At 42.7% G+C, this 19,774-nt stretch overlaps 1 protein-coding gene across 2 annotated transcripts in view; it reads right to left on the bottom strand.

Annotated features, from left to right (window-relative positions):
* Positions 1-2,060: 2,060 nt before the first annotated feature.
* The window catches only part of LOC139406899 (inositol 1,4,5-trisphosphate-gated calcium channel ITPR2-like), a 156,386-nt gene continuing 138,672 nt past the window's right edge, over positions 2,061-19,774 (bottom strand). For both annotated transcript variants that reach the window (XM_071150040.1, XM_071150049.1), the window contains exons 55-56: positions 6,370-6,531; positions 2,061-4,129 (exon numbers count right to left, since the gene is read on the bottom strand). In XM_071150040.1, the coding sequence (XP_071006141.1) occupies positions 4,046-4,129; positions 6,370-6,531 (246 nt within the window). In that variant the 3' untranslated portion in view covers positions 2,061-4,045. The remainder of the gene's footprint in view (positions 4,130-6,369; positions 6,532-19,774) is intronic.

Genomic DNA, 19,774 nt, shown 5'->3' on the forward strand with positions numbered 1-19,774 from the left:
GTTTTTCATTTTCTGTTGAAAAACGCTAAACACTATTTTGCTATGGTGACTATAGCCCTGATTTTTTTGATAGGCCTGAGGGTGTTATGAACTATCATGTGACCACACCGCTTCATTATTCATGACAGCATGACATAGGAAGTCATATGCAGCCCATCACGAGGGGGATGTATCTAAACAAATGACAGCTAAGAGTTATTCTCCTTCCACAAAATCTGTTATCCTTCCTTTGAAATGGCAAACACCTGCTTGAAATTGCCATAGATTTGCGAGGGGTGAAAATCAGAAAGGTATCTGATCTGTTGTCCAGTGCATTTCTTCTGACCCCTTGAAAGGGGAGATGAATGTGGGAGATAAATGAGGTGATCAATTTCTGTATTGGCACTTTATTGGATCAACCTTCACTTAGTGGGAGCAGAACACTTTCAAGTAACTAAAATTCAATGAAAAAAAGTGACATTACTCAAGGCGTGACTAATAGCATTATGTTAGAGCAGTTTCACTTCAATAATGGCCACCTGCAACTGGCATAACTCAAACTGGAGTGAAAACAATATGCCCAAATTACTTGGGAAACAGAAATTGGCATTTGAGCAGAACAAAATGACCTATCAGTTGCTCAACATAGCATTTGAAAATACTTGTTTTTCTTTTGTCACACTACAACACAAAAACACATTTTGTTTGTCACACTACAACACCTGCCTCCAAACACAACATTCAAATCATCACCGTGGCTCAGTCCCAGAGGTGTTTGTGGCATAATATCCTGTTTATTGTCCTACTACTATTGGGTGGGTCTGAGTTCACGCTGACTAAACAACACGTGACTTTGGTCGGGGGCTGCCAGTGTCGAGAGACTCCGGTGTCCAATTTTGTCTAAGGTTGTGTACATTAGCGACACACCCAGCTCAAGAGCACGCAACGTGTTGTTCACATGCACAAAACGTGTACAGTTTCTCAGAATAACAGTGAGTCATAAGGGTACAGTAACACATATCAACCTGGGGGTGATAACCCATTACATTACAGCAGAATGTTTTCAGACTCCGAGCTGCACAAGTGGAAAGAGTTATTCTCTTTCTGATCCTGACACAGAACCTTACACCACTGCTAGCTACTAAAAAATACATTAGTCCAATGGCAGTTAGGACACGTCCAACAGAAGCAGTAGATTAACTATGGCGGCATCTGCCATGCCATTTTAATTGTATGAGAGAAATGATTGTTTGAGGAATGTATGTCTGAAATTGTCCAGGTCATTGGAATGTAAAAAAAACAAAGCAGTGGATATTTGTGTATGAATGCACCATAGAGTACCGACAGAGCCAGGATAGGCATGTCCCATCGCCCCCTCTCTCCTTCCCTCCAAGTCGGAGCATTCCAGATCTGCTGGACTTTCCCCTTCCTGCCTTGCTCGGTGACAGCTGTGGGTTATTATGGTACCGCGTGCAGCTAATTTTAATGGCTGTGTCACAGAGGCGGCGTGAGAGAATGCAGCCCCGCCAGCGTCAACAAGAACAGAACCATCTCTGGACGTGAGCCCTGTCCAAGCCGGTGGGAGGGGGGGAGTGGGGGGGGAAATCACGTGTCTGGATTATAAAACAACTTGGAAACAATTCAAGCCTCACATTCATTAATGACCTTGCACGTGTTGCGTTATCCAACTGTTCACGGATTCCTTGTCTGTCCTATCACTGTAAACCATTTCATTTGATATCTTTAAATCACAGAAAATTAGCTCATTTGGAATTAAGGTGAATTTGAGTCACACAGACATATTTCCATAGTCATTCATCTTGATCTTTTCAAACAGGGGAAAGTAAAAAATGACAAAAGATAACGCTGATCCAAAGTCCACATCAGGCTTCTTATGAGTGTTAAGCAGATGCACTGAGCTGAACGGTTGCAGTGTGATAGTTAAAGCATGACGTTTATTGTGGTGTGTGTACTGTGTACGTGCGCAAGTGGGCCACAACGGTAGGACAAACATGAATTCAACCCAAAGACTGCTGACTAAATACACAGAGACCGTGATTAACTCAAGGCAAAAACATCCATTCTTATCTCATCATAGATTTATTACATTATAACAGCTCAACAACATTAAATACACAATCTGTTTAGAGAAAACTGTCAAAGGGCATTCCACGCTGGAGTGCATACATACTGTTATGTGATTATGCGAGATTAAAACTTTTACACATATATTGAATTGCATTCCATTTGACTGAGTGAGATGACTTTACATGGCTGAGTACAAAAAAACTGAATGAATACAGTATGGAGATTGAGTTCCATGGTTATGTCCCGGTCCATATGGAATAGGGGGCCATTTGGGAAACACACCCATGAGTACAGTATTATGCAATATCTTTATCAACATGAGTGACTGTTTCTGGGTCATTCCATGAAATGAGTCCCTTTTTCGTCCCTTAATAGAAATTGTGAACCAATTTTGAATTTAAATTCTATATTAAATGAAGTGGCAACCCTGCTATTTTATTTGGTACTTAATAGGCACTTACCACAGTCATTTTTTAATTTAACCTCTTGAAATGGGAAAACATGTTTTTTAATTAAGTTGAACATGTACTCTTAATGACAGAATGGTTTTTTTCAGCAAGTTATAGTACCCAAAAGGGACTCATTTCGTGGTACAACCTATCTACTGTATTGTACACAAGCACATTATCTTTAGACAGTGGTGAATACATTCTGTACCAATATAAGACTTTGAATCACAAGGACTTTCAAGTAAATTCCACACAGATAATCAGATTATCTTCATCTACATTTTTTCATTGCGTTATTTCTAGACTATGTACAACATTTGTAGAAAGGCACGTAATGGAGTGCAGCGATTGCATTATCATGGATGACACAGAGGAAAGGCGGTAATACTTTACTTGAACTCAGCGCCGTAACAGCGTCTTTAAAGCTTCACAGTAGGAGGCCAACTACTGCAATATGTAAATATATGTGTCACAACATTGTCATAGTATATCCTTTAGAAATAACATTTGCAATGAATCTTTACTACATGTTTATGACACAGCTATGAAGCATTATTGCGGCTAGTTCAAGTAAAGTGTCACCAAAAAGTATTGTCACAGGCAAATCCGTTTCTCCAGTTGTATGTTTACAAAAAAAAATAAAAGTGCAGGCCACTGAGAACATTGACTATCCCGGTCATTATGATTAAGATGATGAAGCAATGCTACCACATAAGGCAGCCACGCGGTAAGTTTATCCATTTCTACTCCACAGTAAAAAAAAAAAAAATAATATTCTCCACATTCATGAGTTAACAGGTCATATTAAAACAAAACAAAAGCGAATAGATAGCCTGGTCCCAGATCTGTTTGTGCGGTCTTGCCAACTCATTATCATTGTCATAGGAGTTGGCAGGACTGCACAAACAGATCTGGAACCAGGCTAGGAAGACAATACTTTACCTTAAAATTACACATATACCCTTTCCCAAAAGGGCTATTCAATAATACAAGGAGCAACCCCTCCAAAGTCTAAACAGAGTTGAACAACACCAACCACCCAATGTACCAATACCTGACCTGGGTATAGCCCAGTCTCTGTCTTCATCTGTCAGACAGACACAGTGCACTGAGAATACTGAAGGAAGAGTGTGGCTGCCCACAGGGCCACAGTGCTTAACCTTTAACCCTCTTCCTTGACCTCCAGGCTGCAGTCAGTCTGCTGCAGCCTGGCATAGTGACGCATGCCTGGCATCTCATTCAGTCTCACTCATAGAACAGAAGGACTTATATGGGATGATCAGAATGACTGTGCAGCTTGTGTTGTTCTAAAGGCACAAATCACTGTACTGTTCTATGTGGGAGGGTGATGCTGGGTGAGTCGTCTGAGGACTCAGTCTAAGAACGAGGCACTGATTGCTTTGAAATCAAGGCACTGTTTGAGTAAAGGCTCCATAAAACGGATAACATTGTGTGTGTGTGTGTGTGTTAGTGTGGTTACTGTGTGTACCTCCAGCAGAGTTCTCTGTGATAAGGGGGCAACGGGCCCCTCAGTGTGCTGGGATATGGTGATTGTTGACTCCATGAGTCCCCAGGAAGCCCAGCCTCTGTTTATTCTTCCTTTGCTCTGTCATCTGTGGAGAAGATAAGGAAAGAAGAACTTGTTCAATATAAGCTACACACAGCATTTCCAGTTTGGGCAGTATCAATGGAATCTGGCAATGTAGCCAACAAATAGTCAAGAGTCAGCCCAGGTTACACCGACAGTAATCTCAGAACGCAAAATCCAATCTCAGTTTTACTAATTTGTGTACATTTTAGGCAATTTGTGGGATAGTTCCTAAACTGAAATGTGGTAATGTCCAAAGGAGTCCATTTGAGATGTCCATCTTTCCAGGATATCTTTTCACCGTCTTTAGTTTACAATTCATAACACGGTTCCTGATATTCACCATTAGTGAGAAGAAACACAATGTACCGGTCAGTATCTGTAATCTCTGTTCTGAAGACCTGGCTCAGCTCTCGGTGTTCTCACATGGCCGGAAAAAGCCTCTGTCCTTAATTAGCCTCGATTTCCTGTTTGACATATTCACCCTGCACAATGTAATATTCCAGAAACAACTGTCTGACTTCAGACAAGTCCTTAACAATCTTCCTAGGTAAACACAGTATAGTCTGCGATACCATGAACACCAGCACTCTGATTGATTTGCCAACCTATGAGGAATCAATCACAACCCATGACTCCTGTTTCAGCTCTGTTTTTACTGTGAAGTTATTTTCTCTATTCGAGTATAAGAGAGCTAAGTTCACAAAACAACATGCAGGAGGTCAATGTTCCAGCTCTGTTTTTACCACGGCTGTTATTTTCACTATCTGAAGTGTGACCCTTTATGTGGTTGTCCCACTTAGCCATCTTAAGATGAATGCACTAATTGTGGATAGGAGCGTCTGCTAAATTACTCAAATGTAAATAAGTCAACATGGGGTGTTGTTTACACGGACATCTGGGCAGCAGAACAGGAACAAACAAGGAGAGGCCTGTGACTGCACGGAGATCACATGCAGGAGAGGCAGGTGATGGTGTTGTAATGATCAGGTGATGGTGGAGTGATGACGATCGGTCAAACTACATCATGACTAGTCAGCACAACAGCCACAGGCTCTCTGGAAGGTCATGGAGGGACATGGCATTGTACAGCAAGGCATGATAACCTCAAGGAAAAGGACAAGTGCATGTGAACTGATAGGAATGATTCACCATTGTGATGCAAGGGAAGAGACCCATGACGACTCATGATGGTGAGAATGCTGTTCATTGTTTACAGCTCAGCGTTCAACACCATAGTGCCCTCCAAGGTCATCCCTAAGGTCAGTACCCTGGGCAACTGGATCCTTGACTTCCCGACGGGAAGGTAAGGTTGGGTAACAATACATCCATCCAGATCCTCAACACGGGGGCCCCTCAGGGGTGCGTGCTCAGTCCCCTTCTGTACTCCTGTTCACTCATGACTGCACAGCCAGGCACAACTCCAACACCATCATTATGTTTGCTGACGACACAACGGAGGTAGGACTGATCACCGACGATGATGACACCGCCTATAGAGAGGTCAGAGACCTGACAAACTATTATGACCCCTCTATGAGAAGATGAATCTCACAACCACAATGGTGTTCTCCGATTTGCTCTACAACCCTGACAAGCGCCTTGGGACTCGTCTGAAGTCGGTTCAGCCGATCTGCCAACCTCTGTCTGTAGCGTCCGAACAGTTTGGGCTACGCGCTAATATGACCCCTCTGTGGAAAGGTGAGACTCTCACAAACACATACATATTTGCTCTAGGACTCCCACAGTCCTCACAAGACTCGTCTGAAGGTTCCCGGTGCAAGTAAAAAAATATATAATGGAAGTATATACAGAGACTGTTTAGTGACAAAAATAAGGGGTTAAATACATGTTATTTAATTTTTTTTACAAATCATAAAATACATTTGGTATGTATTGTTTTTTTATACTTAAAGGGGTCTTAAAATTCTAAATCAAATAGCAAAATGAACCTGGTATGAACTTAAAACAAATAGCTTAGTAGTAGCCCCCCCCCCCCCCCCCGATTAGCCTCTTATGGGTTAAAAAGATACCAATGAAGAAAGTCCATACTGTGTGGACTACACTCTGACCAATCAATGACATACAAAGATCAGTTAAGTGTTAGGGAGACCCCTAGGACAGTGGCCCTCAAATACCGACCCGTGACTTTTCCAATAAGAAGCACTCATTAAACGTTGAGTGCCACAATGAACATGCCATTTGAGTTGCGCGGCCTTGTCTTAAGTGTATGAACTAATGCCTTGTTCAACGACAGTGCCGTACCTTCTCCTTTAGCTCGAACAGCTGGGAAGACAGCAGGGACACTAGTTTGACGGTGCCATCCAGTTTCTCCTGTAGGGAGCGCATCTCGTTCTGCTCACTCTCCCCCTCGCTGCTCACCAGAGACATGGCCCGCATCCGGGGGAACCAGTCCAGGTTCTTCTCCTGGAGAGAGAAGGAGGGAGGAAGTGAGAGAGAGAAGGAGAGAGGGTGAGAGGAAGCGAGAGAGCGGGAGGAAGCGAGAGTGGGAGGAAGTGAGAGCGAGAGAGATTTGATTTCAAAAGAACATTTATTGGCCCAAATTAAATGTATTTACATAGCAGATTCAATGCCTATTCAATTCAGAAGTTCAACACTGCACAGCAGTGTTTACTGAGCTAAAACCAGAGGGAGAGAGAGGGTACGAGAGGGTAAGAGAGCAGCAATGGAGAAAGAAAGGAGAAGTTGAGAAACACTGAAAAAGGGAGGGAAAAGTGAAAGCGAATGGGATGGGAGAAAGAGGGGGAAAGACAGAGGAGAGGAAAAGTGTGTGGGAGGAAAAAAAGGAAAGATGAAGACAGACAGGCTGACAGAGAGTGAGGGAGCCAGGAAAATAATGCATGCATGTATGTGTGAGTGAGTGAGAGTGAGTGAGTGAAAGAGAGAGAAAGCCAGGATGGGTATATTAAGCAGTACATCTGAGGGAATTGGTCCAAGTTCCTCACTTTAGAGGAGTGTGATTACTTTTAACCAGGCCTGTTTTCTCCCAGCCAGACACTGCAGTAAGCTGTACAAAGATCTGCTCACATAAACTGGCTGTAGTAAGCAGTACATTAACAGTATAGCTGCTCAGACAAACTGACTCCAGATCAGCCGGCCACTGGCTGCGTACTGCAGTAAGCTGAACAGTATATCTCCTTTAAGGAACTGACTCCAGATCAGCCTCCAGGAGCTCAAATACAAAAACATTGTGTTTCTAGTGAAGCAGTGAATAAAATGAGTAGGCCTATGTGGGGGAGCTCACGTGTTAGTCTTTAGTAGACACACTAGACATATTTACTATGCTGAACTGCAACAGAGAGAGATCACTACCTGCATCAGAGATTACTACCTCAAGTGGCCATAAAGGACAAAATACAGAGGAAAATATAGACAGAAATACATGCACCTATAGCAGCATTATATAATGGGTTTAAGATGTGTCTGCCAATATCTGTGTGCACGTGTCGGTTTGCCATGAGACAGATAGATCACCGTCAGCTGATGTTATGTAAGATCTTGTTGCCAGTTGGCTGAAAAACACAGTTTAAAAGGTGCTGATAGATATGGCTGGCACAACGTAGAGGTAGGAACAGGAGGATTTTATCCCACCGCTTATGTAAAAACAAAGATACTGTACAGGAAAAAGAGGAGAGATCGTGAAGAGACAGAGGGAGCGGCAGTGTTTCTTTAAACAGCACTTTTTCAGTGAGCTCATCTCCATAATGGCAGGTAGCCTAGAGTTTAAGCACGTTGGGCCAGTAAACGAAATGTCGCTGGTTCAAATCCCTGAGTCGACGAGGTGGAAAATCTGCTGACGTGCCCTTGCACAAAGCACTTAACCCTAACTTCTTCTGTAAATCGCCCGCGATAAGAGCATCTGCTAAATGACAAAATGTAATATGTAAATAACAGGGGACCACAATGGAAATAAGTCCCAGAGTTTATTGTGTGTTATCCTCAATGATTTTATTCATGTGCATGTATGGCTTTTTCAAGTTTTATGTGTGCATGTTTTTAACAAATGGTTGAATTAATAAACTAAACAGAGCATTTTCACCCCATATCCAGCTTCCCTCCATTCCTCAAATAACGTTTATCGATATGTTTGAGCAATTGAAACATTGTAGGCGTACAATTTATTTGACAGTTTTAGAAGCATAAAGTTGAGTATATGAACTACTTTCTCTGTTTTATAACAAGGCCCTAATTAATAGCAGGTGCAAGTCTAACTAGGATGTATTTGCCAACAGTGGTCAGCACAGTGGTCAACACAGTTGACTTAGTCAAAGGAAATGAATGCTGTTGAAACTTTGTTCAGTCTTGACAGTCACTGAGTAACCTTTATTTAACCAGGTAGGCTAGTTGAGAACAAGTTTTCATTTACAACTGCGACCTGGCCGAGATAAAGCAAAGCAGTGCAACAAAAACAACAACACAGAGTTACACATGGAATAAACAAGCGTACAGTCAATAACACAATAGAAAAAAAGTCTATATACAGTGTGTGCAAATGGCGTGTGGAGGTAGGCAATAAATAGGCCATAGTAGCGAAGTAATCACAATTTAGAATATTAACACTGGAGAGATAGATGAGCAGATGGTGATAGAAGTAGAAAAACAATATGGGGATGAGGTAGGTAGATTGGGTGGGCTATTTACAGATGGGCAATGTACAGCTGCAGCGATCGGTTAGCTGCTCAGATAGCTGATGTTTAAAGTTAGTGAGGGAAATATAAGTCTCCAGCTTCAGCGATTTTTGCAATTCGTTCCAGTCATTGGCAGCAGAGAACTGGAAAGAAAGGCGGCCAAAGGAGGTGTTGGCTTTGGGGATGACCAGTGAGATATTCCTGCTGGAGCGCGTGCTACGGGTGGGTGTTATCGTGACCAGTGAGCTGAGATAAGGCGGAGCTTTACCTAGCATAGACCTATAGATGACCTGGAGCCAGCGGGTTTGGCGACGAATACGTAGCGAGGGCCAGCCGACTAGCGCATACAGGTCGCAGTGGTGGGTGGTATTAAGGGGTTTTGGTGACAAAACGGATGGCACTGTGATAGACTGGATCCAGTTTGCTGAGTAGAGTATTGGAAGCTATTTTGTAAATGACATCGCCGAAGTCGAGGATTGTTAGGATAGTCAGATTTACGAGGGTATGTTTGGCGTCGTGAGTGAAGGAGGCTTTGTTGTGAAATAGGGAGCAGATTCTAGATTTAATTTTGGATTGGAGATGCTTAGTGTGAGTCTGGAAGGAGAGTTTACAGTCTAACCAGACACCTAGGTATTTGTAGTTGTCCACGTAAGTCAGAGCCGTCCAGAGTAGTGATGCTGGACGGGCGAGCAGGTGCAGGCAGGGATCGGTTGAATAGCATGCATTTAGTATTCCCTGCGTTTAAGAGCAGTTGGAGGCCACGGAATGAGAGTTGTATGGCATTGAAGCTCGTCTGGAGGTTAGGTAACACAGAGTCCAAAGAGGGGCCAGAAGTATACAGAATGGTGTCGTCTGCGTAGAGGTGTACCAGAGAATCACCAGCAGCAAGAGCAACATCATTGATGTATACAGAGAAGAGAGTCGGCCCGAGGATTGAACCCTGTGGCACCCCCATAGAGACTGCCAGAGGTCCGGACAACAGGCCCTCTGATTTGACACACTGAACTCTGTCTGAGAAGTAGTTGGTAAACCAGGCGAGGCAATCATTTGAGAAAGCAAGGCTGTCGAGTCTGCCAATAAGAATGTGGTGATTGACAGAGTCGAAAGCCTTGGCCAGGTCGATGAATACGGCTGCACAGTAATGTCTCTTATCGATGGCGGTTATGATGTCGTTTAGGACCTTGAGCGTGGCTGAGGTGCACCCATGACCAGCTCTGAAACCAGATTGCATAGTGCAGAAGGTGCGGTGGGATTCGAAATGGTCAGTAATCTGCTTGTTAACTTGGCTTTCAAAGACCTTAGAAAGACAGGGTAGGATAGATATAGGTATGTAGCAGTTTGGGTCTAGAGTGTCACCCCCTTTGAAGAGGGGGATGACCGCGGCAGCTTTCCAATCTTTGGGAAAGAGAGGTTGAACAGGCTAGTAATAGGGGTTGCAACAATTTCGGCAGATAATTTTAGAAAGAGAGGGTCCAGATTGTCTAGCCCGGCTGATTTGTAGGGGTCCAGATTTTTCAGCTCTTTCAGAACATCAGCTATCTGGATTTGGTTAAAGGAGAAATGGTGGGGGCTTTGGCGGGTTGCTGTGGAGGGTGCCGGGCAGTTGACCGGGGTAGGGGTAGCCAGGTGGAAAGCATGACCAGCCATAGAGAAATGCTTATTGAAATTCTCAATTATAGTGGATTTATCGGTGGTGACAGTGCTTCCTAGCCTCAGAGCAGTGGGCAGCTGAGAGGAGGTGCTCTTATTCTCCATGGACTTTACAGTGTCCCAGAACTTTTTTGAGTTAGTACTACAGGATTCAAATTTCTGTTTGAAAAAGCTAGCCTTAGCTTTCCTAACTGCCTGTGTATATTTGTTCCTAACTTCCCTGAAAAGTTGCATATCACAGGGGCTATTCGATGCTATATCTATTCCTAGTTAAAAAAAATTGGAATGGGGCATGCTTATTTAAGATGGTGAGGAAGGCACTTTTAAAGAACAGCCAGGCATTATCTACTGATGGGATGAGGTCAATGTCATTCCAGGATACCCCGGCCAGGTCAATTAGAAAGGCCTGCTCGCAGAAGTGTTTTTGGGAGCGTTTGACAGTGATGAGGGGTGGTCGTTTGCTCGCAGACCTATTACGGATGTAGGCAATGAGGCAGTGATCGCTGAGATCTTGATTGAAAACAGCAGATGTGTATTTGGAGGGCAAGTTAGTTAGGATGACATCTATGACGGTGCCGTGTTTACGGATTTGGAGTTGTATCTGGTAGGTTCATTGATAATTTGTGTGAGATTGAGGGCTAGCTTAGATTGTAGGACTGCCGGGGTGTTAAGCATATCCCAGTTTAGGTCACCTAACAGAACGAACTCTGAAGATAGATGGGGGGCAATCTATTCACATATGGTGTCCAGGGCACAGCTGGGAGCTGAGGGGGGTCTATAACAGGTGGCAACAGTGATAGACTTATTTCTGGAAAGATACATTTTAAAAATATGACAGAACTTTGCAGGCTCTCTCTGGAGTAGATTGCAACTCCTCCCCCTTTGGCAGTTCTATCTTAATGGAAAATGTTGTAGTTGGGTATGGAAATCTCAGAATTTTTGGTGGCCTTCCTAAGCCAGGATTCAGACACGGCTAGGACATCAGGGTTGGCGGAGTGTGCTAAAGCAGTGAGTAAAACAAACTTAGGGAGGAGGCTTCTGATGTTAACATGCATGAAACCAAGGCTTTTTCGGTTACAGAAGTCAACAAATGAGAGTGCCTGGGGGCACGCAGGACCTGGATTAACCTCCACATCACCCGAAGAACAGAGGAGGATGAGGGTACGGCTAAAGGATATCAAAACTGGTTGTCTAGTACATTGGGGACAGAGAATACAAGGAGCAGATTTCTGGGTGTGGTAGAATAGATTCAGGGCATAATGTACAGACAGGGTTATGTTGGGATGCGGGTAGAATTGAGGTGAGCCCAGGTACCGAGTGATGATAAGAGAGGTTGCATCTCTGGACGGGCTAGTTATGCTGGGTGAGGTCACTGCATGTGTGAGAGGTGGAACAAAGGAGGTATCTGAGGCATGTTGAGTGGGATTAGGGGCTCCGCAGTAAACTAAAACAATGATAACTATCCTAAACAACAGAATACAAGGCATATTGACATTTGAAAGAGACATAAAGCGAGGCATAAAGCAATCACAGGTGTTGATTGGGAGAGCTAGCTAAGACAACAACGGGTAAGACAAGAGCTGCTAAACAGCTACGACAACAACAGGTAAAATGGCGATGAATGCCTAAAAGCCTATTCACCAGTGTCAATTAGGCTACTCAGCTAGCATGAATATACAGTGGGGTCCGCAATATTGACACCCTTGAAAAAGATGAGAAAAAATGACTATCAAATGAATATAATACTCAGCTATAATGTACACAAAAAAAGAGTATTATGTTGTTTTTATTAACTGGGTGGTTCGAGCCCTGAATGCTGATTGGCTGACAGCCAAGGGTATATCAGACCGTATACCACGTGTATGACAAAACCTGTATTTTTACTTCTCTAATTAAGTTGGTAACCAGTTTATAATAGCAATAAGACACCTTGTGCCTAAGAACGTCCCTTAGCTGTGGTATATTGCCAATATACCACACCCCCTTGTGCCTTATTGCTTATTGCCTTTTTCTCAAACATTTTATGAGATGACGAACAAATTGAAAGCTTTGTTATGACTGTTCCTCCATACAGAATCCTTCCAGATCCTTGATATCATTTGTCTGCGATTATGGACTTCAATTCAAATGGGTTTTAAGCCCGGGGACAGAGATGGTCATTGCAAAATGTTGATTTTGTTGCTAATTAACCATTTCTTTGTGGATTTTGACGTGTGCTTGGGGTTATTGTCTTGCTGGAAGATCCACTTGCGGCCACATTTTAGCCTCCTGGCAGAGGCAACCAGGTTTTTGTCTAAAATGTCCTGGTACTGGGTAAAGTTCATTATGTTGTTGACCTTAAAAGGGCCCCAAGAACCAGTGAACATCAAAAGATCCACCACCAGTAGGTATGGGGTTATTTTCTGCTCTCTCATTTCGACCCCAAACCCACCACTGGTGTTGAGATCTCTATTTTTATGAAAGCTGACAAAAGCACAGGTTCCAATCCAAGTTCAAATGCAGTTTTGAAAACTCCAGGCGTTTACATTTGTTGGATGACATGAAAATTGGATCTTCCAGCAAGACAATAACCCCAAGCACACACAAAATGCACAATTGTTTTTTAATTGGCCACAAAATCAACATTTTGCAATGGCCATCTCAGAGGGCTTTGCACATTGATGAGCATTAAGGAGATTTACGAGATTCTCAATTGGTATCGATTCTCGAGAGACATTACTGTAATGTAAAAGTTCTAATTTCGCAAGTCTCGAATGCTTCCTGAGGAGGTCGCACACAACATTTGGACGACAATTACTCCCCACCAGGAAGGGCAATATAAACATAATTGTCTTGTTCAGCCCAATAACCCTACAGTACAAATCGTAATGGCAGGGCAATTTATTTTGAAACAGCTTAAATGTATAGGCATTTTCATTATATTCAATAGCATTAAAAAGCCGGTTACTCAGACATTGATGCCTTTAAGGGAATCTCAGAACGCCGTAATTTATTTAAATGCAAAAGTCAGCAGGAACGCAAGAATCAACTGCCTAGTGAATTAACAACTTTATGTAATGGTTTGCGCATGATATTGATGAAATTAAGCAAGGTTTGTTATAAAGTAGGCTAAATGCCATTGTTTAACTAACATTGGCATTCTAGCTAACTCAGCTATTAAGTTAGTATGTGAGGAGTATACATACATTTTTGCTTAGCTTGCTACCTAGCTCTGGATAATATGAGTGACAACGTTATTGTACTTTCATATTTGTTTGAGAGGGCTAAACATGAATTGTTGTTTGTTGAAGTTACTTTATGAAGCAAATTATGTTTGTTAACGTTGCATGTTACCAGTAGCTATCTAGTGGCTACTGTGACATTTACGATACATTTGAGCTGCGAAGCAAGAAAGTCAGCGGACCCGGGTCGTGACATTCCAGTTGAATTCCAGTGAGCTCTCAGACTCCAGAATAGAAAACCATTTAAAACCTGTGGTTTGAATTGAAGCGGACAGTCCATAAGAATCGAAAGATTCTGTATGGAGGAATGGTCTAATATCCTCCCAACGATGTTCTCCAACTCACTAAATATTTTAGAAAAAGGCTCAGTGCCATTATCCACGCGAGGTGAGGTATTGGGAGAATCTCAAATGCACTGTAGAAGTTTGTTTAGTCACTGAGTGTGAAAAGGGGAGAGAAAGAGAGCGAGGGAGGGCAGAGGCATTAAGCGAGAGGGCAGAGGCATTGAGCGAGAGGGCAGAGGCATTGAGCGAGAGGGCAGAGGCATTGAGCGAGAGGGCAGAGGCATTGAGCGAGAGGGCAGAGGCATTGAGCGAGAGGGCAGAGGCATTGAGCGAGAGGGCAGAGGCATTGAGCGAGAGGGCAGAGGCATTGAGCGAGAGGGCAGAGGCATTGAGCGAGAGGGCAGAGGCATTGAGAAACAGGTGAAGTGAGGACAGACTGGCCGACAGACCACAGGAGCCTGACACGACACGCAAATTCAGTTAGCCCTGAGGTGGGGCAAAAATAACTTCAAAACAACAGCCCCTTCTCTCAACATACAGAGGGAAAAGAGGGCCACTGTGGGGCACAAAGAAATGTTCTCATGAACGTCTGCAAAAACAACTAGGAACAACAGATCCTGTTTAACCCAGACTCAAATGTGACCGATTGATTAAGCATGCCCAATAAATCCAATTAGGAATGAACGAGAAGGGACATAATGTACCCTTTAATTACAGTTTAGTTTATTTGGAGAGAGAAAGTACAAACACATTGAACAAACAATCGGCTAATGCACTGCAGTATAGTGTTTCTAGCTCACGTTAATTTAACAACCTTAACTAGATGGACTTTAATGGAAACAAAAGGAAAGAAATACATGACCAATGTTTCATAAATATAATAATAATCACATTAAATGACATCTGTACATTCTCATAATTACATCACAGACCAGATATCTACAATTAAATGCGCAAAGCAAATGTCATACAGTGGTTTGGCCTTTAAAAGTTGCAGCGTACTGCAGCACAGCTTGCATGATGCCACAGAATTCTATGGCACGTTATTTAAGTGTCAGCCATTGTAACCATTAAAGCTAGTTAGTGGTAGTTTGACCACCAGAGGGCATCTTTGAGAAGCATTTGATAGCCTTCAATAGTGATTGTACTAGAGAATATAAAACCTTTTTTTGTAAAACATAGTATATGGGACTGATTTTAAGAAATTTTGCTGAATTAATTTGATTAATATTATGGTGTTTCTATTCCAAGAAAAACTCAGTGTTTCAGTTAGGATGGAACGGAAAATATGGCACTGTACAACATGGCGGTCGGGAGTGGCTACAGTACTAAGAGCTTAACATTTCCACACTCTAATTGTAGTCTAACCAATAATGGCGGGGTGAGGAGTACTGGAAAGGTGTGACTTTCAGCTTAGAATTGGCCAAAAGTATACAGCAGAGAGCCGATTGTCCTCACTTTGATTATGCTGTAACAACATAATGACCAGGATCTCTATTCATTTAAGTGAACAGATTTGGGTTTTCAAGAGGAATGGAAAATCTACTTGAGACATAAAAAAAAAACTGGTAGACTTGGGGATTTTGGCCACGGACAGTGCTATTCGCAAATGTAAAACTTTAGCGCACTTAAGCATTGAATACATTGCAAGTAGGGGGATGTTTACGCTTACAGAAGCCGGGCTATAAAGAGTATTGTGCTGTTTTCAAAATGCGACCATCAATACTGTAAATAAAAACACAGCATCTTATTTACATTCTTTATTGTAACCACAATGTCACAAATCATTTCTATCTACCTTTCCAATTACTTTTAAAGTTTGGATTTACAAATGTGTCATTTTTACATGTCATTTTTCGTTGAATTCCGGTTTGGATTTAAGTATAACTTTTTTTTTTGAATTTTACCCCTTTTTCTCCCCAATTTCGTGGTATCCAATTGTTGAAGTAGCTACTATCTTGTCTCATCGCTACAACTCCCGTACGGGTTCGGGAGAGACGAAGGTTGAAAGTCATGCGTCCTCCGATACACAACCAACCAAGCCGCACTGCTTCTTTAACACAGCGCACATCCAACCCGGAAGCCAGCCGCACCAATGCGCCGGAGTGTGCACCACTGTGCACCTGGCCACCTTGGTTAGCGTACACTGCGCCCAGCCCGCCATAGGAGTCGCTGGTGCGCAATGAGACAAGGACACCCCTACCGACCAAGCCCTCCCTAACCCGGGCGACGCTAGGCCAATTGTGCGTCGCCCCACAGACCTCCCGGTCGCGGCCGGTTACGACAGAGCCTGGGCGCGAACCCAGGGACTCTGATGGCACAGCTGGCGCTGCAGTACAGCGCCCTTAACCACTGGGTCCTGGGTTCGCGCCCAGGCTCTGTCGTAACCGGCCGCGACCGGGAGGTCCGTGGGGCGACGCACAATTGGCCTAGCGTCGCCCGGGTTAGGGATGGCGCAGAGTACATAAAAGCCCTTTTACCAAATTCAGTTCGGACATTTGGAACAGTTAGCAGGATAAAGTCCAGTGAACGAAGAGAGTACCCACCACATTTCTGAACAATAAAAATGGCCAAATAAAAAGGTAGTAAACCCCAAATAAAAAAGAGTAAATAAAGGTATACCAGTGCATGAGCCTGAGAAGGCCAGCCAACCCTGGTATACAAAGTGCAGTGGTGCATAAGGGTTATGCATAGTCACTTTAACCATACCCACATGTACATACTACCTCAATAAGCCTGACTAACCGGTGTCTGTATATAGCCTTGCTACTCTTATTTTCAAATGTCTTTTTACTGTTGTTTTATTTCTTTACTTACCTACACATACTTTTTTTTTCTCCTCCGCACTATTGGTTAGAGCTTGTAAGTAAGCATTTCACTGTAAGGTCTACACCTGTTGTATTCAGCACTGTACAACGTGACCAGTTGGGAGTAGGCTACAGTACTACAGTAAGGGCAAAAATAATCCTAACATTTCCACACCCTAATTGTAGTCTAAGTTTCTCTTAGAATAAAAACATTAGTGTAACAACAGTTATAGGAAGTAATACTGAAGTTGTGCACAATTATCAGTTTCTATTTAGGTTTATGTCGCCCATTCATTGTCAGAGCCTTGGGACCGAAAAGCATAATCAGTGCTCTGATTCACCCTTGCGCTGGTTTAGAACAATGAAGTAGTGACGCAGGGTACGATACTAAACCACAAATTACCTCTAAATCCTGCAGCAAAATCTCAAAACTTTTAGTGGCACCCCCACTGTATATACAGTTGGAGTTGGAATTTACATACACTTAGGTTGGAGTCATTAAAACTCGTTTTTCAACCTCTATAGTTTGTTAACAAGAAATTTGTGTAGTTTTGGCAAGTCGGTTAGGACATCTACTTTGTGCAAGACAAGTAATTTTTCCAAACATTTGATTACAGACAGATTATTTCACTTATAATTCACTGCATCAAATTTGCAGTGGGTCAGAAGTTTACATACACTAAGTTGACTGTGCCTTTAAACAGCTTGGACAATTCCAGAAAATGATGTCATGGCTTTAGAAGCTTCTGATAGGCTAATTGACATAATTTGAGTCAATTGGAGGTCTACCTGTGGATGTACTTCAAGGATTACCTTCAAACTCAGTGCCTCTTTGCTTGACATCATGGAAAAATCTAAATAAATCAGCCAAGACCTCAGAAAATAAATGGTAGACCTACACAAGTCTGGTTCATCCTTGGGAGCAATTTCCAAACACCTGAAGGTACTACGTTCATCTGTACAAACAATAGCACGCAAGTATGAACACCATGGGACCAGGCAGCCGTCATACCGCTCAGGAAAGAGACGCATTCTGTCTCCTAGAAATGAACATACTTTGGTGCGAAAAGTGCAAATCAATCCCAGAACAACAGCAAAGGACCTTGTGAAGATGCTGGAGGAAACGGGTACAAAAGTATCTATATTCACAGTAAAACAAGTCCTATATCGACATAACCTGAAAGGCTGCTCAGCAAGGAAGAAGCCACTGCTCCAAAACCGCCATAAAAAAACAGACTACAGTTTGCAACTGCACATGGGGACAAATATGGTACTTTTGGTCCTCTGGTCTGATGAAACAAAAATGGGAACTGTTTGGCCATAATGACCTTCGTTATGTTTGGAGGAAAAAGGGGTAGGCTTGCAAGCGGAAGAACACTATCTCAACCATGAAGCACGGGGGTGGCAGCATCATGTTGTGGGGGTGCTTTGCTGCACGAGGAACTATATTGAACTATATTGAAGCAACATGTCAAGACATCAGTCAGGAAGTTAAAGCTTGGTTGCAAATGGGTCTTCCAAATGGACAATAACCCCAAGCATACTTCCAAAGTTGTGGCAAATGGCTTAAGGACAACAAAGTTAAGGTATTGGAGTGGCCATCACAAAGCCCTGACCTCAATCCTATAGAAAAATTGTGGGCAGAACTGAAAAAGTGTGTGTAAGCAAGGAAGCTTAGAAACCTGACTCAGTTACACCAGCTCTGTCAGGAGGAAAATTCCCCCAACTTATTGTGGGAAGCTTGTGGAAGGCTACCCGGAACGTTTGACCCAAGTTAAACTATTTAAAGGCAATGCTACCAAATACTAATTGAGTGTATGTAAACTTCTGAACCACTGGGAATGTGATGAAAGAAATAAAAGATTAAATAAATAATTCTCTCTACTATTATTCTGACATTTCACATTCTTAAAATAAAGTGGTCATTCTAACTGACCTAAGAAAGGGAATTTTTCCTAGGATTAAATGTCAGGAATTGTGAAAAACTGAGTTCAGATGTATTTTGCTAAGGTGTAGGTAAACTTCCGACTTCAACTGTGTACGCCTAATATTTACAACTTACAATGGTCTTAATGGGACTGTTGATAACACACAATTAGGCTAGTATATCTAATTATTTATAGTGAGTGGATACCATCTTAGCCTTAGCAATCAGACTTTATGGAAAACCATGTATGATGGGAGATTATTTTGAACTCAAATTTGTAATGGGGGTTGAAGTGGAATTGACTTTAGTGTGTAGTCTAGTCCAGTGGTTCCCAACCAGGGGTACTCCGGGCAGAGCAAAATTCAGTTGGTGGTACAGTAAGCGAAGGAGGTTGGGAACCACTGGTCTAGTCATCTAATGACTAACATAGCCCAGACCTCAATAATGACAAAAAGATACGTTACACTTCCCTCCTCATCACTGAAATAGAGTATGACGTATTGTCTGCATCTGTTTAACTTAAACATGATGTGAGTAATCTAGAATAGCATGAGTAAATGTAATCTAACATTTCCAAAAAATGAACAGCCCCCAGACTAACATTTGAGCCGTGTGTATGGACTAGTATAAACAATCACAGCCAACCTCTGACGTAACAAGTCTTTCCCAAAATAACCCCACAGTGTAAAAATTCACTTAGGCACAATCGCCTACCAAAACAATAACAACAGCACAACGTTGAGTCAGGGGTTCATACTTCTTCACTGAACCATTCTGTCACCTCACTAAGTCTCATACTACAGACTGCATCACTCTCAGTGGCTCTCCAGTGGTTGCCTGTTGCATTATTGCTGTGAAGCTTTTCAACAGGCACACAACAGAACATGGACAAAGGAGACGACTGATAGTGACTAGGGGAATAACCATTTTAGGCTTACATTTTTGTGCCTGCAGTCTAGCGGAGCAATCTACACTGCTGTAACACAGAGAGAAAAATAGAACGAGAGAGACTGTATGAGTGTGTGAGAGGCACACTCTTAAGACCAGTAAAACCTGCTCAAAGGGATGACAAGTTAATGATCCATGACTAAACTCCAGAGTATGTTTGGAGTATAGTCAGGTCAAGTGTCCT

The sequence above is a fragment of the Oncorhynchus clarkii genome, chromosome 1, assembly GCF_045791955.1.
Source record: "Oncorhynchus clarkii lewisi isolate Uvic-CL-2024 chromosome 1, UVic_Ocla_1.0, whole genome shotgun sequence".
NCBI lineage: Eukaryota > Metazoa > Chordata > Actinopteri > Salmoniformes > Salmonidae > Oncorhynchus > Oncorhynchus clarkii.